Genomic DNA, 24,339 nt, shown 5'->3' with positions numbered 1-24,339 from the left:
AAAGGACACACTGAGAACAATCAGTGTTATACCAAATAGGTGATAGACAACATACTCAAAATATCCAGATCAATAAGGTTATTGGTGATAATGAAAAAAATTTGTCTTTTATTTTATGAGAAAAAAAACCCAGACTTTTTGGCCAACCCAATAGCATGATTCACAATACCCAAGGTGAATAAATTTAAAAATATGTATAAACACACATATATACATAGTATATACTCACATACATAGTATATATGATAGAATGTTATTCAGCCTTATAAAAGAATGAAGTCCTGCCATTTGCAACGTGGATAAATCTAGGGGGCATTATGCTAAGTGATAAAAGCCAGCTAGAAAAAAGCAAATAGTGTAGATATCACTTATGCGTAGAATTAAAAATACAAACATCAAACTAGAATGCTTTTGCAGGGGTTGGGAGTTTGGGTTTGGGGGAAGTAGGGGGAGGCTGGTAACGGGCACGGACTTTCAGTGATAAGGTGAATAAAGGCGGAGAATTTAATGCGCAGCACAGTGACTGTGGTCGATAATGCTGTCTTGTATAACCGCCACATGTTAAGAGATTAGAACTTAACTGTTCTCATCAAAAAGCAAGGAAAGAAACAAATAAAGGCAAACACAAGAGGCGATGGATGGGTTAATTCACTCGATAGTGGGGTTCCTTTCACAAAGTATAGACAATATCAAATCATTACATTGTACACTTTAGCGACAAAGCTACTATATATCAGGGGGCATTGTACGTAGCAAGAGTGAGCACTATTTTGTGAAATATTTGTTTTAAATACACATGTGTAAGTATAGGATACTGAATCATAAAATAAACCTAAGTTTGTTAAACGCAAGATTATTTTAACTGAAGTATAAGTTAAAAGAAACTTGCATTTCCTTCAGAGGATCAGAGGCAAAAAGCAAGCAGGGAGAGACTGATGTAGCAAATGCTTATCAGGTGGCTGTACCCCGTCTGAGAGCATCCACAACCCCGAATGGAGCTAGGGACGCTGGCGGGTGGGCGTGGGGGAGGGCAGGGGAAAGATGCCTGCGGTGGGTGGGAGGTTAAAAGACTAGATAATCATAAAGCCAGAGCCTGTGCTTTGTCTTTTTTATGTTTTTGGTGCCTAGTCCAGCAGCACTAACTGGCATAGGAAAACCCTTCACGAATATTTGTGGAATGAATGCATATAAATGAGTGAGGTTTACAGATAGTTTTAAGGCTCCTCTTAAAAATTCAATTAGGCTTGGAAATAAATCCAGGCAGTCCTGCCTTTATGGAAAGTTTGTTTCCAAAAGTTTAATTTGCAAATTAGTGTTTGGAACTTCAAACATTATACATGGCAGGTGGGACCTCCGGCCAGCCCTCAACCACCTTTTTGGACCCAAGATACATCTGAAGCTAGGACTGAGAAGTGAAACTGTGCTTTTTATGGGGGAAAAAAACACAGTCCAGTCAGAAAGGCCAGCAGCAAATTGGCCTCCAGATGGCAAAGGAGCACCTCTCCACCCCTCCCGCCCCCCATTCCTCTTGCTGCATTAGACCTGCAGCTGCAAAGCCATTTTTGATGGGCTGGGAGGAACGTGAGAAGCAGCATGAAGTGAGGGCTCCTTTCAAGGACAGGCATAGGTCAAAGGGAAGGAGAGGGAGAGAGAAATGAGCAATGCAAATGGCATCAACAAGGAGGGAAAGGCCTGGGGCCACCAACTACTGAGCCAGAGGGCTTGTGGCCAGCTGGCCGGGACGACTCATGACACACGGCACACGCAGAAAGTCAGACCACCTCCCTACGGGTTTGGTGTCACCAGGACACGAGCCATTCAACAGTGTTATTTGCTGAGTCCCCAACAGACGTGAAGCACAATGGCCTGTCTCGCTGCCGTTCTTTCTTATTTGTTATCTATTAACTGCCAGTAATAATTCCCCCTTCACCAGATAAGAGATCCAACTGTTTAACACCAATCTTTGAACCTCAAAGTGAGCAAAACTGTCCAGTTTGGTATGTAAACCAAGGGTCCCAAAATGTACTTGCCCTTTACTTTGTAGGAGAGAAGGCCCCTCCCTCCTCCTCTACCTGCACTATTGAGTTTTACTCGGAACACCATTCTAACAAGCCGGGTTTCCTGATATCTTTGTCTACAGCAGAAAAGAGGGTGGGGTTCTCAGAGGTGGGTGCTATAGCAGCAATTAGAAGAGATAAAAGCCATAAATAAGAAGACGGAGGACTTCGCTTAATAATTGCATCCGCTTTCGGATGGGAGTCTTGAGGTATCGCTGTTCCGCAGCACGGTGTAAAAAACTGTGTTCCTAACGACAATCCTCAGCAATTGGGAAGTGTTTCAAAGGTGTTGTAATATCTATTTTAAAGAAGGGAAGGAGAGTTTCTATGAAGTTTTGGGGTTTTTGTTACAAAACTCAGCATGCTGGAAAATTGTCATGCTCCATTGCCCTGTAAGATTGGATAATCCAGGTATTCCTAGAGTTTTTATAAATTGAACATGTTTATGTACATTTCTTCTGTCATTTCTGCTGAATTTTCTATAATTATGCCAATCATTTATTTCCCTGCCGTGTTTTTATCTTAGTTTCCTCAGAAAACAGTAGGATGAACGGAATAATTTCCTATGTTTTTTTGATTCCAAGGTTTTAAAGTTTACACACCCTTCTACATTCGTTTCAAAATGTGGCACAGGAGCAAAACCTTTCATTCACAGGATGGGGCAAAGCATACTTGTCTATAAGAGGAAATTTAACTGTTCATGGACTAAAGCATGAGTATTTACAAGAAACAAAATCTGGACTCAAGAAGACTTTACCAGGGCTTTGGAAAAATGAGAAAAGTAGCAGTGAAAATATTAGACTGCGAGTGACAGAATCTCTCAGTAATGTAACTCGGAACAAATTAAGCAGCACCTTTTACTCTAAAGAACTGACTCGTCATTCACACCTGCCCCGGAAGATAACATGGCTTGGGGTAGGTCTTGATGTTCAGGAATTTTAATGTGCCTCATTAAAAACAAAAACAAAAACAAAAACGGCCAATCTTGCTCTGTAGGTGATGAAATGGATAATTATCTGATGCAAATGCAAAGGAATTTAAAATTCATTTTGCTGGGGACCTGTTTTGGCATTTAACCTACTACTTCTTCCAAAGCAAAAGGTGCAGAGGCTTCGTGTGCTCAAATGACCCAGATGAAAAACGTGACCTTAGATGAGCTGTTTGGTTTATCCAATAACAAGAAACCTAAAGGAAATATTTTGAGCTTCAGCGCCAGGCTGGAAACTGAAGATTCAAAGATTCAAAATGGTTCCTGCCCGCAAATGAATTACCATCTATTAGGGGGTAACAGGCTTGCTCACCACTAACTTGAGTACAAGGCTAATAATAGGAAGATGGACGAGGATTATTAGAGTGGAGAGGAAAGAGGAACTGAGGAAGGCGTGTGGAGGGAGGCAGCATTTGACCAGGGCCTTGAAGGGCAGGAAGGAGGTCAGACGTAGACGAGATAGAGCTCCTCATCCCTCCCACATTCCCCCGTCACACCCCATTGCTCACCCCCGCCTCACTCCCATCCCTTCTTTCCCCAGGGACCCTGCCCACTCCACCACAACTTCTTTGGACTCCTAAGCCTCCATGGAACAGTTCAGAAATCTAATCTTGTTTAATGTCTCCATTTCAGATAAGGAAACCGAGGCACTTGGGGTGTTCTCTGTGTAGGGAATTGATGGAGCCAAGGAATGGGGGTAGCTGGTCCGTGATGAGTTTGGGGAACAATGAGTGGTCTGGTTTGGCCAGAGGAGGGGGAGGGCAGATTGTGGAGAACTTCAAAGGCGGGGGGAGGTGGGGGCAGCAGGGATAGGATCTGAGAGGCTAGAGAGACCGAGGCAGGGACCAGAGGAGAGGGAACTGCAGTTGTGCAGGTGGGAGGCAGTAACTGTTACAATTCAGAAAATGGCAGAATGAGCGGAGAAGAGCGAGAGACACAAAGAAAGTAAGTTGATAGAACCTTAGAACCACAAGCATGATGGACTGGGAAAAAAGTCAGAACCAGGAATGGAGAGAGACTAAGAGAGAGGGAGACAGACAGACACGGAGAAAGGGGGCTCTTTCCCTAGCATTCCAGGCTCTGTTGTTGACCAGACATTTGGCCCTAGGCAAGCCCTTCGCTGCCACCCACCCATCCCCACCATGGGCCTCAGTTTCCTCATCAGAAACAGAGGCATTAAACAAGATGTTTCTGAACTGTTTTATGGAGACCTAGGATTCCAAGGAAGTTTGTGTGGCGTGGGTGGGGAGAGAAGGGATCCCCGGGGAGTGGGGTGGGGGTGAGCAATGGGGCTTGCCTGGGGAGTGTCGTGGAGATGAGGTGCTCTGCATCCAAAACCACCTATTTAACAGAACATTTCCCTTATGGAACAGAATTCTCTGTAATTTCTACAAGAAACCCCCAAATAAACAAAAAAACCAACTCCTTTGATAACCACAGGACGATACAGACAACCTCTCCAACCTTTTGAGCTCACTAACCACACTTACAGAAACTGGTTGTCCGAGAGATCTGCTAATAGAGTGGACATGGGTCTCATTTTCAGGATCTCGCCAAGTTCCTCTGTTTATTTGATTTACTGTTGCACAAATGCCGGAGCAACTGGAACAGCAAGGTCATGCTGACTCAGTGCCAAAACTCTCAAAAATGGGAAAGGTTTACTGAAAGGCCACTTGGTGTTCCTCCTCTCATGTGGTACCTTTTTCCAAGACACAGTGAGCTCGGCAAACCTCCTAAGCGCCAGTGTGAAAAGGTGCCCTGGCCATGAGTACAGACTCAAAGGCTTCACAACGGACTGCTGCCAGGCTTTGGGTACGTTGAGTTTCTGCACTGGGTTCCCGTCTCTAGAACGAGAGCATCGCCGCTAACATACCTAGGGGCCCCTTGGAGAGTTAACATTCCAGGATTTCACGATCCCAAACCTTGGAGCCTGTTATCTCAGCAATTCCCAGATCAATCGTGTGTGCTCTCGGTCTCTCTCTGACACAGTCAGATGGTCAGTATATTAAGGGCTTTGGGCTGTTGACTTTAAGGATTGGGCAATGTGTGCTTCAGCCAAAATCTGAGTCCTGCAAATGGATCATTCTAAGCAGAGGGCTCAGGTCTAAATTAACAGCAGATCTTGAGACACACAAGGCTTTGTGGCCCGGGATCTGGAACAGAGAAACCTCGAGCCTAGGTCTAAACCCTTGCGAAGGTCTACAAATCACCATAAAAACGGAAATGAGGGAACCCAATCAGAACAGCAGCAAAGTTTAGACCAGAAAGTCTCATAGAGGTCTGAAACTTACATACTCGCCGCCTCTCTGCCTCCTGATTTCTCCTCTCTCCTCCTACTCTGACAATTAAACAAAAATTTTTCTTTTACACAAGAATGAGAGAGAGAGAGAGACAGAGAGAGAGAGAGAGAGAATATTAAACCGAAGAGGCGCAGTGAACACTCACTGGGAGAGCGCGGCCAGGCTGCGTCTTCCCTGAGAACCGGATCCCCTGAGCATGTCTGCAGCTGGAAGGGCGGAGGTGCTGAGACCCTCGGGAAGGTCAGGGTGGGGGCCGGGCGCCCTGCCGCACCATGTCATCTGTGGCTGAAGTGCAGTATACAGGATGCTCCCGTGTTTTCCCTTTGTGTTAACACTTTTTGGTCTGTCGCTGTGACGAAAGTCTGGGCTTGTCCTCTGCCAAATCTACTCCTCCCCACCCTTTTTTTTTTTTCCCCTCAGCACAGGATCATCAGAGAGCTGATTGTTATTTTTTACTGTAATCTCTCTAATAGAGGCCCATCCTGTTTAGATGGTAAAGGGCACCGATTGCTCGGAGATTTCCAGAATGTTACTATTGGGCAGTAGGGGCCAGGATCCCCAGTAGCTTTCATGGTGAAGACTTTATATGATTAATTACAAATAAATTATCCCAAGCTAGAGAACTGGTCCAAGGGAAAGACACTGAATCCATGTGGAAAATAGTTTATCATGGTATCACTTGCACACACGATTCAGTTCTGAAGAGATCGACGGATATCAGCCCACCGAAAAGTTCATCGGGTGCAGTTCCCAGGCCCTCATTCTGAGCTCTGTTCTCAATTAGCATTGGTGGAGATGGCTTCCAAAGCAAACAGTTTCCACTGAGAAATCAAATCTGAGAAACTCCTCTTATCCCTTTTTTCCAGGGAAAGATGCATGCATGATATAAAAATGCAAAGCTGAGGCAAAGAGAAGAGGAGAGACCGCCCAATCAGCAGTCAATCGGATTATATAGGATGTGTGGTGCTCATGCCCCTCCATGAAGTGAAAGCAACAGCCAGCCTGGGATACGTGGGCCCAGTCTGCACCAGGGCGTCCTGCGGGTGACCTCATCCACCAAGCAGGGCAAGGAAGCCTGGTTGGCGACAGCTTGGAAAGCAGCCAGATTTGAGCCCCTGAGGATGGGGTGGTGTTGACTCTATCATGGAGATGTCCCTCATCTGGGCCTGAGCCGTAAATACATTTCTTTATGTCTGACCAGGCAGTGAGCAGATGGGTGCTGGGGCCCCGAGCTCCTTAGGGGACTGGCTTCCTGTCAAATGAGAAGAACAACTCAGATCTTCACAATGGAAGGTTGAGGTGATTCTTCTGGGAAAGAGCAGGAGAAGCAATCAACTCCACACGTCAAGGGCCCCTTTCTAGAATGAAAACCATCTTTGAGAATCTACTGCGTCACGCCACCGACACCGACACAGGAATGCAGAGCATTGAAACAACCCGCCTCACGTTCCAGAGCGGAACTCCGGCAGCCACCCTTGTGCTCCACTTAGAGAGGCTTAATTTAATTAGGTTAACTGCTCTCTTCACTTCAACCGGCTGGAAAATTTGGGTTGTTTTCCTACTTAAATATTACACTGTCATCACAGTCATAATTTATGGAGTCCATACAGTTTAATGAACTTCAAAGTTAACTATTGCATGTATCATGATGCACATACACATTTACATATCTTTTGGATTATGCGTGTTGTTATTCAACCTATATTGACCATGTAAAGGACATGAGACACTCGTAAAAAGGGCTATGTCTGCCTTCACACAAGAGGCCTTCATAAAACACTCACCTACATGAGCTAAAAACTGGATCCAGGCATTTTGCTAGTCTTTTCTCAACCAAATTTTGCCCACTGAATTTCCTCCCCTAGAAAAAAAGTTCAGCGGCTTGCTGCGGCAGGCAGAGTAATGTTCCCCCCAAGGACATCAAGATGTCCTAATCCCCAGAGTTTGTGAATATGTTGCCTTACATGGCCAAAGGGACTTTAGATGTCATTAAGTTAAAGGCTTTGAGATGGAAAGATTATCCCGGATAATCCAGATGTGCTCAATCTCATCACGTGGGTCTTTAAGTCAGAGAACCCTCTCCCGCTGTGGTCCAAGGGATACAGGACTACGAAAGAATGTCGGAGAGATACAAGTACTGCTGGCACCGAAGGAAGGGGGACGAGAGTCCAGGAGCCTGACAGTATCTAGAAGCTGCAAAGCAAAGAAATACATTCTCCCCTGGGGCCTCCCGAAAGGAATGCAACCCTGCCCACACCCTGACTATAGCCCAGTGGGACCTGTGCTGGACTTCCAACCTTCAGAGCAGTGGAGAGCAAGTCCGTGCTGTTTCAAGTCACCAGGTTGTGGTTATTTGTTCCAGCAGCGATAGAAGACGAATGCATTTGCTTATGGGACTCATTTGGCCTTGGGAATATATTTCACCTCCTGATTTCCCCCTCCTCCCCACCACACTCCAATTCTGAAGTGGCAAATGTAGTTTTGGCATATTCAAACTAAGCTCACAAGAGCGTGTAAAAAGTATGCCAGTGGCCAGCTGTCTGAAGCTATACACCAAGCTATTTTCCTAGTTGTGAGGATAGGGAGAGGAAATCACACACACACCCTTGGACAGCCCCTTTGACATGTAGCTGTCTGTCTTTAGTTTGAGATCGTAAAACTCTTGGGTGTCAAAATTCGTGCTACCCACAGGGTACTGACCTGAGGATAGTGAAGACAGAAGTGAGTCCCAGACCTGGTCAGATACCAGTGGGGAACAAAAAGAGCACAAAAGCCAAAGGGCATTAGATGCATTTGACAAGAAGGGAGAGAAGTGAGTCAGCAGAGGAGAGTAGGCTGGGGTGGGCAACAGCTTCCAAGGAGCCCCCTGAGGTCCAGTTGGCTGGGGCTGGAGAGGCAAGGTGAGAGAAATTAGGAAGAACCTATCAAAAGGTGACTCGTGAGCAGTGTTCCGTTCCTGCAGAGACCAATGGGCAGGCGTGCCTTCGTTCTGTAGCACAGACAGGTACTCAGAGTCCGCTTCTAGGTCCGTCTCTAAGGACGGAATTAACCACCATTTTTTTTTGCACCATGGACAACTGGGCCAATCGTCCTTCAGCACAGACAGTAGGTGCCACCCACAGGACGTTTCAGGACTCTTCCTAAAGGACAAACGGAAGTCTTGGCCATCCTCAATCTCAAGTTCTTCCTTGCACCCTTCATTTCTGGATATTTTGTCTAATTTTGCACCAAAGAGAGTCTGAACTGGGAAGATTTGAGGGAGGTCAGTGAGAGAGAAGGGAATAGCTCCCAACACAGGGTGGTCCTTCATTAATAAAATATGATTGAAAAAATAACTTTACTTCATGGAGGTAGGAGACTGGGCCACATGATCTGTTCCAGACTTTATGGTCTGCAGTGGTTAGAGAGCAGCTTCCACCTTGGAGCGATTCCCTGGGGCAAACAGAGGTATGTGGGAAGTGCCTTCATGTTCTTAAGACACGCACACGCACACACACACACACACAGCTGCTTTCCTCCTACAGAAACTCAACTTAAACCCAAAGACAATCGACCCAAGAGTTCAAGTAATTTAAAGGGCATTTTTTTTAAAAGGCTCTTAAAGAAAAATTTTCTTATGAAGAAATTCATAGACTCTGTACTCTTGGAATGAGGCAAGAGATCTCGCCCAGACAGCCACTCACCACGGGGTGAACAGAAATGGAGGTGAAGGAGTTAACTACATAACGGCAGCAGAACCTCTTTCTTCCTTTCCCTTGGCCCCTTAATAGTCTCCCTTTCACAGCTGATGACTTCTCACTTCCCCCTCTCCCAGCAGCCCCTCCCCGCCTCATGGCCCCGGACATACTCATTTAAACTATATTGCTTTGTGTTGTCCTGTGATAGTGCTTTTCTAGTGGATCCTCCTGAGAAGTCTCCTCATGAAGCACTCCTCCCTTTATCTATCTCCCTTTGGGGAAAGGACAGACTCCCCTCTTTCCTCTCCTTCCCCATCTTCTTTGCTAATGTCTTCGTGGTTCCTACTGTATGTTCCTTTAGGTGGATGGGGTGAGCTAGGTGGGGGTGGAGGAATGAATGTATGGAATGCTCTGGAAAGTCATGATTTACCCCTCATCCTATTCTTCCCGTGCAACCCCCTGTCCTTCACTAGAGTCCTTAAGGCGTTCGCTGACGAATTCCCTGAATCATTCCTTGCCTGGTCTTTGTCTAGACCTGTAACGTGTCTTGGGGTGCTACACTCTCCTATCTCCCCTACACTGGTGGCCATGTAGTTTCCTCCCAGCATGTTCCCCCCACCCCTCCTCACTGAACACTATTTGGATAGTTACTACCAGCCAGTCACGCAGTTAAGTGCTGTGGAGGGTCCACAGATAAGAAGGTCGGACCCAAAAGGAGATGTGATACGTAAACAAAAATTTTAATATAAGATAGAAAGTGAATGGTACTCTGAAAGCAGTAGAGCTACACAGTCCTACACTTCAAGGGCGATGTCCTATGACCAAGGTGCCAGTGTTGAATGACTCTCACGCTCAATTTACTCTGTTGTTGAACTTGTCTTCCCATTGCTGAAATAGAACTCCATTGATCTCTATTAGGGTCACAGGTATGACGTCATCCCCGAGTCTTGTCTTCTCCAGGCTAGACGCCAATGCCTATTCTCCATTCTTTCCATATCAGCCTGAACTTAACAACTCTTTCTATGAGAAGCCAAAATCGGACATAATAAAGACTAGACCAAGGTTGCCTGTGCCCGGGCGCCGCCCCAGCGCCGCCCCAGCGCTGCCCGCCCCGTTCCTGCTCACACATCCTAACAGCGTTTTCACGTCGACAACAGCGTCTCTTCCAGAGATCATCCACTCATTTTTGTGCCTGATCCAGACCTTTCTTTCTCCCCCAGGTTTATTGCTTAGTCTATTTCCAGCATGGGTCTGGAAAGCAACTCTTGTCGTTATTTGCCTTTAATACAGACAACTTCACGTTGTTTTCAGAGGCCCATTTTGCAACTCTTCCAGGATACTCTGTGTTGCAGTCGCCTTGTCTAAGATGTTGGTCACATAAATAGGAAACTGAGGAACACAAACCCTGATTTCAAAAAGGGCGAAAAAAATCTTTCAAAGAGCCCCTCCCCGAATTTCAGTACCTGGGATGTCTAATTATCCATTTGAGGCAGCACAGAGTTCAAGGTTCTAGACGGCACCAATACTGCTTGGATATATTTTTGCCCACCACCCCCTTACTAGGCTGCGAGCTCCTTGGGGAGGGGGAACGTGTCTTATTCATCTTTGTGACCTTCCTGTCGGCCCGGCTCACATAGTGCCTGGTACACAGTAGGCCCTCTGTAGTACGTACTGCATAAAAGAATGAATGCACGTGGCTTCATGCCAGTAATGGCCTTGGCCAAGTTAATTTATTATTATTTTTTCTATAATTGACTTGAGATGAAAAAGGTTAAGTGATGTGAATGGTGGCCTGGCCTCAAGTTTAGTTGTGCCCACGGCTGGAGCTGAGGTGTACCTGGGCACGCATGTCTGAGTGGGCGGTGGGCCTGGGGAGATGACTGGCGGGGGCTGGGAGAGCTGTCTGCTGTTGCATGCGATGGCCTTGTTCCCTGAGCCCAGCCCCCTCACTGCACGCCCCTGCCCTGAGGACATGTGGGCTGCAGAGAAGCCGAGGCTGACTTCATAAGGTTTTTCTGAGTCTAGGCCTTGCTTTGACGCTCAGGTGATGCTCAGTGACATAGCAGAGAGGGTCACTATTCCTCCTTCTATACAGAGCACAGAACGGTTTCAGAATTCTGGAGGACTGAAAGGAATGTGTGGCCGCGCTGGAATCTTGAAAGGTTGTACCAGGAGGGCGTGAGAGGACATCTTTGACGCAGAGGCTCAGGGTCAGGTGGGCCCCAGGGCAGTGGCCGTGGAGGGTGTTTTGCAAATGACTTCACGACAGACAGGGACCAGGGCCTCATGGGGGCTGGGCCTACCAGCAGGAAGCCGTGGCAGGCTGCGCAGGGTGGTGGAATGTGCCATTGTGTGAGACAGACTCCAGGGGCAATCAGAGGGGACTTCTTAAAAAACACTTTTGATGGGGGTTGCGGTGGTAATCCTGCAGGAACAGGTGGCATTAGGAATTATATTATTTGTGTGAATTATATGTGATTCTACTGATCTAGCCATAGGCACGTTCTAACTGAAGATACATGGGTGACAGCTTTCAGAGTTCTGTACCGTTTAAAATTACATTTTACATTGAAATCTTTTAAACAAACTAAAAGGGACAAGGAACTATAGCAAACAGCTGTGTGCTCAGCACCCAGCTTCAGAAAATAGAACTTTCCAAGTTAACAGTGTGCTGTGCGCCCTCTAGGATAAATCTTTCTCCCGGGGCCCCGGAGGTAGCCATCCTCCTGAATCCGCCTGTGTGCGATCCACCTACTTCGAGCACCTTCCCCCCCCTCCGTCTTCTCTATCCGGTCTCACCCCAGTGGGACCACCTCAATGCCACCATCGTGCGTGTCTGGTTCTAGAATGAAACAAGATACGAGTGTGGGACTGAGAGACCCCTTCTCCCTGTCTGGATGCTTCTGTGTTTTCCATGGTGAAACGCAGGTCCTCTGACTGTGATACTACCGTCAGTTAAACAGAGAGCATTTTTCCCCTCCAAGGCCAGACCTTGAGTCCCGGTATTCCTCGGCTGACTTCTAGTTCTACCCCCACTGGCAATGGAACACACACCCTCAGCCGCTGCAGTGTACTGTAACATTTACCTAAAGGGGACGTTTGTTCAGTGAAAGGTTAATTGGCATCTGCCACGGTCTGCCTCACATTTCCTAAAGCTTCCTGCCTTTACCCAACGCAGCGATTCCTCCTCCTTTTGCCAAGATCCTTGGCTTCCCTGAATTATAGTGATTCTGTAAGAACCAGCGTCTGGCCCCCACCTCCAGGAAGTCTTCCTAAGTTTGATGGTATTTCTTCGACGTGAATTCATCAGCTTAGGAGGACAGGTGAGAAGGTTTGAGCCCCCTGGCGTTGGCATGCATTCGGTAACTAGTTCTGTTGCCATGTATGAATCAGCCCCTCCAGCTAACACGCAAGGAGGCTCCCCACGTCTGTGTAAAGTTTTGGCAACAATTATCTACGTCTATGGTCTAAGTTCTTTTTAAAATATGGAGTTTTTAACCAGCTGGACTATTTTCTTTTTCTGGAGAGAAAAGTTTCTATCTGAAAAGGACTACATCTCCAACTGCCCTCTCTTCTCCAGCTTGAAACACATCTTTAGTACAATACAACAGCAGTTGGTTCTGAGTTCCGGTCAAGATGGTGGAGTGGGTGGACACTGCACTCACTTCCTCCCATGACAAATTGAAGATGACAACTAAATGACAGAAAAATCAACCTGGGTAACCCTCTGAGGACTAGCTGAACAGAAGTCTTATAACTAAGGATATAAAGAAAAAGCCACGTCAAGACAGGTTGGCGGGGGAGGGGCGGAGATGCATAACAGGATGGCCCTGCGCCCACTTGGGGAGGTTCAGATATTTGTGGGGTTATCTCAGCTGTAAAGGTGCCCCCTAAAGAATGAGGGGTCAGCCCCACACCGGCTGCCCCAGCCTGGACCTCTAGTGTCGAGAAGAAGAACCGACATAAAACCTGGCCGTGAATATCAGCAGGGATTCTGTCCATCCGGGTGAGACAGAAGGTTGCTGGAATCCCAGACCTCCTCTTAAAATCCCACCACACAAACTGTCACTCCCAGGCACTCACCTTAGGCTCCGGAGGCGGAGGGACAGTGGCTCCAGGGGCGGCTGAGAAGTAGAGGCAGAAGCTGAACTGTGTGGCTTTGGAGTGAGAGCTGGAGGGGTAGCCGCCATTGTGCCTGTGCAGAGCCTTCCTCCCGCACGCTCGGCTAAGCCTGGTCTGCAGCAGCCTTGCGGAACTCCACCGCTTCACCCTGAGTACTTACATACTACCTGAGACCCCGCCTTACCCAAATTGCGCACGGCCTGAGGTTCTTTCGGCAGCATCAAGCCCGGGCCCGCATTGCAGTCTTTCTTTAAAAACATGCAAGGAATTCTGTCAAACTCTGGGGGTGTGAGACACGTACAGGGAGAAACTCAGTTGTGTGGCTTCAGGGCGAGGCCTGGAGGGACACCGGCCATCGACCTAGGGTTGAGCTCTGCCCCCACACAACCAAACCTGCACTAGCCTGACGAGCTCCACTAGCTCCACCCTGAGGACTCCCTGAGACACCACCACACCACAAGGGGTCGCAGGCAGGTGGCAGCTGGCACTGATGTGCCCTGGGACTTTTTTAAAAAAAGATTTTATTTACTTATTTTTAGAGAGAAGGGAAGAGAGGGAGAGAAAAATGGATGTGCAAGAGAAATCGATCAGTTGCTCCTTGTAAGTGCCCCAAATAAGGCCTGACTCTGCTACTAAGGAATGTGTGCTGACCGGGAATAGAGCTGATGACCTTTCACTTTGCAGGACGATGTCCAACTGGTCAGGGCTCCTGAGACGTCTGATCAGTGGCCTCAGGAGCAACACCGGTGCCAAATCTGAATCTGTATGAACCTGGTGAACATCACTCACCCCACACTGGTGACTCCCTGAGACTCTGCCTCACCCAACTTGCATTTTGCCAGATGCGCTTTCAGCAGCTGAGCCTGATGGGGAGCTGGCAGGTATCCACATGCTTTCGGCTTTTGCTGACCTACCCCGGGTGCAATACTGGTAGCAGCTGACCTCAGTTCACAGCACGGTCCCTCCACCGTGCATCCACCCAGCACAGGGAGCTACCAACTTCAGATTGCTTTGTAGCTCCTAACAGGTAGCTACAGGCCAGTCACTGGCAGCACCTGACATTACCTGCACTGGGGTCCCTCCCAAGAGGCCCAAGAACCAACACACCCACCTGATGGCTGGCTTCAGACTCCAACGGAGTACCACCCAAGTGGCTCCGCAAGAGGTATGCCAAAAGGGGGGTCCTGGCAGGCCCCTGACCCCATGGGGCAAATCACACTCTGAGGTGTCCACACAGATATACAAAAGATTGTAAGAAAATAACACCAACAGTTAGATGCCAACAAATTGGGCAATCTAGAAGAAATGGATAAATTCCCAGAAACATGCAATCTTCCAAGACCGAATAAAACAGAAACAGAAACTCTGAACAGACCAATTACTACCAACAAAGGTGAATCAGTAATCATAAAACTCCCAGCAAACGAAAGTTCTGAACTGGGATGGCCTCACAGGGGAATTTTACCAAATATTCAAAGAAGAACTAACGCCTGTCCTACTCAAACTCTTCCAAAAAACTGAAGAAAAGGGAAGGCTCCCAAGCCTACTTTATGAGGCCACTATTATCTGGATTCCAAAAACATACAACACATTACAAACAAAGAAGGTTACAGGCCAATATCCCTGATGAAGGTTGTTGCTAAAATCCTCAACAAAATACTAGCAAACCAAATACAGCAATACATTAACAAGATCATACATCACGATCAAGTGGGTTTTGTTCCTGGGATGCAAGGCTGGTTCAGCAGCCACAAGTTAATGAACCTGACACATCACATAAACAAAAGGAAGGATAAAAATCATATGATCATATCAAGAGATGCAGAAAAAGCATTTGACAAAATCTGGCTCCTCCCACTTACTGGGAAAAACTCTCCGCAAAGTGGGAATGGAGCAAGCATAGCTCAACATAACAAAGGCCATGTATGGCAAACCCACAGCTACCATCGCACTCAAAGAGGAAAAGCTAAAAGCATTTCCCTTAAGATTAGGAGCAAGAAGGGTTCTCCACTGTCAACGCTTTTATTCATCATACTATTGGAAGTCCTAGCCACGGCAGTCAGACAAAGAAAAAAAAAGGCACCCAAAACTGGAAAAAAGTAAAGCTGTCATTATTTGCAGAGGGCGTGATACCCTAGATATTTCGCCAAAAAGCTATTAGAATTGACAAATAAATTCAGTAAAGTAGCAAGATACAAAATTAATGTACAGAAATTGAATATTCAGCATTTTTATACATTGATAATTTATCAAAAAGAATTTTTTAAAATCCCATGTAGAATTGCATCAAAAATAAATGTAACGCCCTTATCAATGTGGCTCAGTTTGTTGAAGTGTCATCCCATAACCGGAAGGTTGGGGTTTGATTCTCAACCAAGGCACATATCTAGGTTGTGGGTTCAGTCCCCAGTCCAGGCACATACAATCCTCAGTCTGGGCATGTATGGGAGGCAACCAATGGATGCTTCTCTCTTGCATCCATGCTTCTCTCTCTTCCTTCTCTCTCTCTGGAAGCAATGAGAAAATATCTTCAGGTGAGGATAGAAATAAAATTAACCAAGGAGGTAAAAGACCTGTACTCAAAAACTTATAAGACACTGGAGAAAGAAACTGGAGAAGATACAAATAAATGGAAGCATCTACAATAACATGTTCATGGATAGGAAGAATTAACATTGTTATAAAGTCTAAACCACTCACAGCAATCTTCAGATTCAATGCAATCCTTATCAAAATACCAATGGCACTTTTCACAGAACTGGAGCAAGTAATCCCAAAATTTACATGGAGCTACAAAAGACCCCAAGTGGCCATGGCAATCTTGAGAAAGAACAAAGTTGGAGGTATCATGCTATTTGATATCGAACTATGACACAAGGCTATAGTCATCAAAACAGCATCATACTGGCATAAAACAGATTCATAGATCAGTGAAACAGAATAGAAAGCCCAGAAATAAACTCACACCTATATGGTTAATTAATCTTTGGCAAAGGAGGCAAGAACATACAGTGGGATAAAGACAGTCTATTCAATAAATGGTGTTAGGAAAATTGGACAGATACATTAAAAAATATAACTAGACCACTTTCTTACACCATATACAGGAATAAACTCAAGATGGATTAAAGACTTTAATATAAGAGCCGAAACCATCAATCTCTTAGAAGAAAACATAGGCAGTAAAATCTCAGACATTTCTCAGAGTAATATTTTTTCTGATACTTCTTCTCGGGCAAGGGAAATAAAAGAATAAACAAACAAATGGGACTACATCAAACTAAAATGTTTTTCACAGTAAAGGAAATTATCAACAAAACAAAAAGACAACCTACTGAAGGAGAAGATGTTCTTTAACGATGCATCCAATAAAGAGTTAATATCCAAAATTTATAAAGAACCCACATAATTCAACACACAAGAAACAGTCCAATATAAAAATGAGCAGAGGAGCTGAACAGACACTTCTTGAAACAGGGCATACAGATGGCCAGCAGACAAAAAAGACCCTGAATGTCATTAATTATCAGAGAAATGGAAATTAAAACCCCAGTGAGATATCACCTCACACCTGTCAGAATGGCTACCATCAGTAAATCAATAAACAAGTGTTGGCTGGGATGTGGAGAAAAGGGAACCCTCGTGTGCTCTTGGTGGGTTTTCAAATTGATGGAGCCACTATGGAAAACAGTGTGGAAGTTCCTCAAAAAGTTAAAAAGAGAACTAGCCACCTATGCCTCAGCAGTCCCACTTCCAGGTATACCTGTGAAGAAATCCAAAACACCAATTTGAAAAGCTAACTGCCCCTCTATGTTCCCTACAGCATTATTTACAAAAACCAAGATATAGAAGCAACCCAACTGTCCATCAAAAGATGAGTGGATAAGGAAGATTTGGTACATGTATATACTGGAATATTACTCAGCCAAAATAAATAAATAAATAAATAAAAGAAAATCTTACCATTTGCAACAAGGACCAGCCTAAAAGGTATTATACTAAGTGAAATATGTCACACAGAGAAAGACAAATACCATATAATTTCACTTATAAGTGGAATCTAAAGAACAAAGTAAATGAACAAACAAAACAGAAATAGCCCAATAGATACAGAGAACAAACCGAGGGTTGCCAGATGGGAGAGGGGTTTGGGAGCTGGGTGGAAAAGGTAAAGGGACGAAGAAGTACAAATTGGTGGTTACAACTCAGTCATCGGGAAGAAAGCACAGCACAGGGAATGTACTCAGTCATAACGTAATAACTATGGATGGTGCCAGGTGGGTGCTACAATTACCGAGGGGATCACGCCGTGAATTTTATAATTGTTTATCCACTATCCTGTACATGTGAAACTACTATAAAATAATTTTAAATGCCAACTGTAATTGAAAAAGCTTTTTAAAGAAGTTAATCCCTTCCCCCACGAAGTAAAACAATGCTTCGAAATAGGAGTGCCCTGACACCGGTTTCTTCAGCGAATGGTTGCCGGTCGACATCTATGGCACTCTGGTTCTTTCTCAGTGAAAATAATATCTAGGAGAGAAGTATGTGCATGGAGGATAAAATTTCTATTCACTTTAGAATATAGGTTTGTACACAGTAAACTGTGAAGGAAATGAAGAAATTATCATGGGGACTGAAAGACTGTGTCTTTAGTGCAGGAGCAACACCAGACCTTCCAAGGAAGCATGCCAGCTCACAAGCCACAGAATCTCACTGTGTACCACTCTCGTTCAAAGTAAAGCGTCTGAAGGTTTCCACAACCATAAATTTATTTTCTGGCGTTCACGTTCTGCATCTGGATATTAAATTTACACGTGACTTTCATAGCTAGAGTCAAATCCATATTTTTCCCTGTTATACTATATAATTTATGTCCAAATAAATATTGATTTCTTTTCTGGGGAGGTCAGACCTGGGTTCAAGCACGTATTTATTCTCATTGCTACAGAAGTAGTCAGTTATGTGTTTTGGATACTTTGGGTGTGGTGTTTATTATTTATATTACATATGTGACACTTTGTTACGTCCTGTCCTGTTTTATAATGAACACATCACGCGAATCAGTCCGTGATTATGGTATCTGTCCATAGGTACAAAGAGATAGATGGCCTTACAGAGCCTTACTGATTCATTGTTCACGTGTACATACCTTTTCTCACCAAAGTACGTTATACTCACTTTGCTGGCAGGGATATTTCCTAACACCTCTTTTGCACCTGATACAGCCTTGAGCAGTGTTCAGCATATAGCAGACACTCAACAAATCCTTGTCATCGCTGTCGAGGTTGAAAAGGGACAACACTGGGTAGAGATGCCCAAGAAGGTCAGTTGGCTGGTGCTCCCATGCGTGGCCTTTTTTTTGATAGCTCTGGTGCTCCAGCAACTGGATCTTGGGGGTTCTCAAAAGTTGACAGGTCTTGGGGAGACTGCCCGGCTCATAGACTCATGAGAGACTGATGTAGACATCAGAATGCCAATTAATGCCAGTAAAAGACAATTCATGAAGATAGAGCTCTTCAGCACCCGAAGAGCTCTCATTTCCCAACCAGGGCACCACGATCCCCCAAGCCGGAATGTCAGAAGACTCACGGTCACCAGGGACTGCAACGTGAGGGTGGAGTCGGAGTGAAGGGGGGCGAATATCTCACCTAAGCCAGGCAGGTACAGAGGAAACACCTCCCTCAGTGGAAAACATACTTATGTCACAAGATGAACAAGCCCGGAGGTGCAAGGTCTATCTAATCTGGATTATTCCTGGATGCCCAATGCCAACCCTGGTTTTGAACTTGGCATTCATGCAGACCTCTTCTATTGGCCCATTCTTTCTGCAGACTTAATAATGACAAATGATTTGGGCTGAATGTTTGAGTCCCCTCAAAATTCATATGTTGAAACCCTAACCCCCAATGTCTCAATATTAGGAGGTGGGGCCTTTGGGAGGCAATTAGGTCATGAGGTTGGAGTCCCCAAAAATGAGATTAGTGTCCCTATAATAAGAGATATGAGAGACCGTGCTTTTTCTCTCTCTGCCATGTGAGGATACAAGAAGACAGCCAACAGCAAACGAGGAAGTGGGCCATCACCGGACCCCAGATCTGCTAGCACCCCGATCCTCAATCTCCCAGCCTCCAGAACTGTGAGAGACAAGTGTTTTTTAACCGCCCCCCTCCATGTATGGTATTCTGTTACATCAGCCCGAACTGACTAAGACAATAATTGTAGTTAGACTCCACTTGCTTACATCTGGGAGACTTACCATGATAGGATACTTACGTGTTGAATTTATTAGAGATATTCTTTGGTAGAATTTGTGGGTGCTTTTATGGTGGCAGCTTATGAAAAGATTAGAAATAGGCTAGGAGAAAGCTTTAGGATGCTATTCTACTTTGAAATGATTGAGCGATGAAATCAAGCTATTATTAGGATCAAGGCAGGAAAAGCAAGTAGAGTTCTTCTTTACTCATTGATTTATAGCATAGAACCAGGCAGGTTTGCTAGTGAAAACATTTAAAAAAATCAGTTTCACTTTTCTTATTGAAAAGCTAAAAGCCATCTGGAAAGCTTTTTAATTTTAAGACCTCATGAAGACAACAAAGAAAGTAAAATAGATGATACTTATACAAAAAGTAGCAGACGGTCACTTCTAATTTGAAAGCCAGTGACCTGAAATATGCATGCAGCTTTCTAAAACATGTTGCAAAGTGGAGAGGGCTGATGTAATCTGAGATTTTCCCAAGTGTTTTAGAATTCGGAGTCTTCCCAGGGTAACTTCAAATTATCTTTCCTTCTGACTCTTTCCCAGTGGGTCTAAGAATTAAAAATTAAAAGATTCAATTCTGGGGCTATCTTATAGTGTTTCCAGGTCTATGTGTCTTAGGTGTTCCAGTTCACTAAATTTATTTTAATTACAAATTTTATGATAATAAATTAACCAAAGGGTATACTTGTATTCATTAAGAAACTCGGTGCCTAATGTAGAACATATGTATCATAGTCAATGTTAACTGAGTTAATTTGAATTTTAACTTAGAGATTTGACTAATAGTTACTTAGAAATACTCCTCCTCTTTCATCCAAACAGTACTTCTTGAGGTGTACAAACTCTTCATAAAAACAAAAAATGTTCCACTTCACTGAGAAGAAATCAAACCCCCATAACTTGGTTGAAAAATCTTAGGTTCTAATACATTTCTGTATTCCTTTTTTCCCCCCTCTTGGTTCATTACTAACATCCCAATACTAGAAAACAATCCACTATTTAGGGTTTATACTTGAGACCCAACTTGGATGCTGAACACTCTCTATTTCAGAACGAAATACTGGTCTGATGTTGGCCACCCTCCTGGGATTAACTAAAGAAGTTTACTCCTCCAGACCACAAACTTGGTCTTTCATTAGAGAAATTTTCGATTATACCTTTTCCTCCCTGTTGGACTCCTGAGGGTTTGGTATGAACCCTGTAATTTGACGATCATCTGGTCTTACAATGCAGATGTTAATTGCACATAACACTAGGGACTTTAATCTCAGAGCAAAGCCCAATGAAAGGGAGTTGATTCACCCTATTAGTATCATTTGTCTTCGTGATGCAACTAAATAAGCACAATGGTCAAAATTATATGATGTACAGGTCCAACTGTCCTGAATAATCAGAGAAATACATGAGGTGGGTTTCTTTGTATCTCTAGAGAAAAGGATATGAGGTCAAAATTCCAGGGGCTCCGCAGGGAAAGGATGGCATCCCAAGGAAGCTGTGGACAGTGTCGGTATGTGGGGGCACCACAGAGGTCACTACCATTTCTGCCTCCCTTTAATGGCTTAGCAAATACAGCCAAGTTCTGCCTTGGTACACAGATAGGATTTGAAGTATCTGTTCATTCATTCATTCATTCATTCAACATTGCATACTGGTCTTGGGAGAAATAAAAGTAAGTAAGAAGTTTTTGGTCTAGAGATGCGTTCACTTTGGTGGGGAAAACAGACACGTGAACAACTAAATATATAAAATAGGTGATAATAATTAGCATAGATAAAATGTGCTATGGGCAAACTGAGGTGAGAAATCAGTTGTTTGAACTGGGGACCTCCGGGAAGGTATGTTCCAGATGATGACGGTTGAACTGGGCCTTCCAGGTGAGCAAAAAGCCATCATGTAAAAGCTTTTGAAGTTTCTTCTCAATTTATGTCTATAAGAAATGAAAAGATGAAATGGCTTTGCTTCTTCTAATTTGCAATTGACATCCTAAGTCCTCTCTAGGGGTGACAGCTCTAGGGAGTTTCTGGCACCAGGACCGTTTAGTGGAAGGCAATTTTTCCACAGACTGGGCAGCAGCGGGGAGGCAGGAAGATGGTTTCGGGATGATTCAAGCACATTACATTCAAGCTCACCTCTTGCTATGTGGCCTGGTTCCTAACGGGCCAGGACCAGTAGGGGTCAATGGCCTGGAGCTCCCGGACCCCTGCTGTATAGCACCTTTTCTGTGTCTGATTTTTGAAAGCCTAGAATGCTCCAGGGCCAGTCAGATTGCGCAAGATACAGTGAGAGGTGTGAAAATTCCTTTGAAAAAGTGTGTGGCCTGCATGAAATGTGCAACTCCACAGAGAGTTAAATAGAAGTGATTCCAATTTCAATGAATCACACAGGTGTCTCTACGTGATAAACACCTGCCACATCCACCAACCTTTTATGCCTTCGATGGCATTTTCCCATTATCTCATTTAATTTTCTCAGCCACCCCGAGTAGTGCTAGTTCTGTTTTACAGATGAAGAAACCTGGATCTGCTAAACCTTTATCCAAAGTTGGAGTAAATGACCAGGTTTCCAGATTTCCCCCCGCCACTGACTGTGCACTCATGGACGAGTCACTTTAACAAGCCTGGGTCCAATGATTTGGATTGTCAAACCCTTTTCAGAGAAGTGGGAGAGGGAGCCTTAATTTCTGGCCACACAACCCAATAGGATACCCGAATCTGTGTCCTGCCAGTAAGTCTGCACTTCAGGCGGAATTCTCCCGGTAAACTAACTCCTTTCTGAAGGGCACGCCCCTTCAGCTCAGCCCTCCCATAGCTCTGTCTAGTGCTTTAAGGAGATAGAATTTATGTCCATGTGTCTATGGTGTGACGCACTTAGAAATGAAAGGATTAGGAATTTCCCTCCTGCCTCAGCCTCGAGTTTTACAAAAAAGTTCATCCTGTTCATCTTATAAACTACAGAGCTTCTGGAGCCACGATACTCCCTGGGAAGCCTGGATAAACGTTGAGGACGCTGGCTCGGAAGACATGTATTTGGAATGTTTGGCTTTCACGGTTACGTAGGAAGAATTAAGCGTTCTTTTTTTTTTTTTTTTAAAGGGGAGTAGCAGGAAGGAAGAGCATCAAAGAGCAACACTATCTATATCACAATTTTCGTCCAAGGCTCCTTAACTGTAGTGTCTCGTCTTCTTCATCCAGGAAAGAGAAACAAGGTGAGGGAATATGAGATCCTCCCAAGTGGGTCCCCGCTCAAATAAATCAAGAATCACACAACAGTATTGATTAGAGAAACAGGGCTGTTGGAGGAAGGAGTGGGCAGAGGTTTCCAACCACTGTAGCTGCAGTAGTGCCTTGGGAAAGATCATACCTGCTGAGGTTGCTAGTCTTCGAACCAGCACGAGAACCCACCCTGCTCGTGTTTGCTCACTTCCTGTCTAGCGATTTCCCATATTTGTCTCTTGCGTTGCCCAAGAAAGACCTGCCAGCAGCACAAGGTTTTCTGTGGGAATCAAACACCGGTCAGCTGCTGTAATTCTAAGTAAGCACTGGAGAGCGATCAGCTCCGGAAATAAAGGGCTCTTTCATTACCTTGCGTCCCGGTGCCGGCTCCAGGAGTCACCGAGCTTTCATTCGGAAAGCCCCTAAGGATGCAAAATTCCCATTGGACAGGGAGGCCCAGGAGAGCCTTAGGAAAATAAAAAAGGGCCTATGGAGCCATTTTCTGGATCCTATCAGTTGGATTTCTACATGGAACAGAAAAATAGAAGCCCATGAAATTGCGACACGGGATAGTCCGTGTCACCCACAGTGGAAAATATGAACGTCGAAAGAATTTCCTATTCTAAACAATTTGCAGTTTAAAATACACTCTCTGAAAACTCTCTTAAATGTACAGGCTATGGCTGCTATTTATAGTGGCCGATGTGTACTTTACCAAGATTTTTATTCCAACAAAGGAACTGTATGTGATGGAGGGAGTTATTAAAATGGAAAGTAAACCCTCCCATGTTACCTTGGTCAGCTGGTGCTAATCTCAGATACTCCGCCAGGGCTCACTAACTGGAAGGCAGGCCAGTACACACCGTGAAATCTTTTAAAAGAAGTTCAGTTTGGAAAATATGTTCAATCTACCTGGTGACTTTCGCCAGGCTAACAAAACATTACAAACTTGTTTAAAAACTGCAAAAAGGAAAATGATTTATAATGAGCAAATTAGGCTTTTGAATGTTTCCAAAGTTTTAAAAAACTTTAAAAAGCTGTACTCTCAAGTGTTTAAAAACTAAGCCATGGAATGTGGCTTCCACATTTAACAAGTTAATCCAATTCTTCACTTACAAGTAGTTCAAAGTTATACTTTTCTACAACCCCAGAGGAAATGGTAAAAATTCAAAATGGAGGAATCCGAATTACTCAAGATTTACAATAAACGATAAACTGGTTTTCCAACTGCTGATGAATGTTGCTAGTAGACAGCAAACTAGAGAAAAGAACTGAATTAATTCACAGAGCGTGCACATCATTCCTCTTACACCTCATTCACAGATGAAGGAGAATCTATTCATACAGCCACTACGTCTTTTCAACATGGCTCATGGTTTACGTCCAGTGGTACTTTCTCGTAACACTGTTAAGGACCTTTCGAATAATAAAGATCAAGAACTTCCCTAGAAGACTTAAAGGAAATTGAGATGGATTTCCCTTGATGAAGAACTTGGACCCGGCCAAATGACGGCTACAAATGCAGACCTCTTACACCTGGCTGGTAGTGAGAAAACCAATGGGCAGGGTAGATATAGTCAACATACATATTTGATAGACTTCCTTCCATTTTCATTTGATTTTGATGAGATTTCTTTACTCTTAGAGACTTTGTAATACTTGTCCAAGTTTCCCAGCTTTAGACAGCAGGGCTCCTTTGGTGCATGTGTTTAGAAGGGCAA

At 44.6% G+C, this 24,339-nt stretch overlaps 1 protein-coding gene across 6 annotated transcripts in view; it reads right to left on the bottom strand.

The window, feature by feature from the left end:
- The window catches only part of CALD1 (caldesmon 1), a 192,354-nt gene that overhangs the window by 72,048 nt on the left and 95,967 nt on the right, over nucleotides 1-24,339 (bottom strand). For 2 of the 6 annotated variants that reach the window (XM_024554987.4, XM_024554988.4), the window contains exon 1: nucleotides 5,491-5,725. The exons of 3 other annotated variants lie outside the window; for them this stretch is intronic. In XM_024554987.4, coding sequence (XP_024410755.2) covers nucleotides 5,491-5,624 — 134 coding nt within the window. In that variant the 5' untranslated portion in view covers nucleotides 5,625-5,725. Of the gene's footprint in view, nucleotides 1-5,490; nucleotides 5,726-24,339 lie in introns of those variants that run through there. One more of the 6 variants, XM_024554991.3, reaches the window with a different exon arrangement.

This window comes from Desmodus rotundus, chromosome 6 (assembly GCF_022682495.2).
Source record: "Desmodus rotundus isolate HL8 chromosome 6, HLdesRot8A.1, whole genome shotgun sequence".
Classification (NCBI taxonomy): Eukaryota; Metazoa; Chordata; class Mammalia; order Chiroptera; family Phyllostomidae; genus Desmodus; species Desmodus rotundus.
This window is presented reverse-complemented; position numbering and strand designations above follow the sequence as displayed.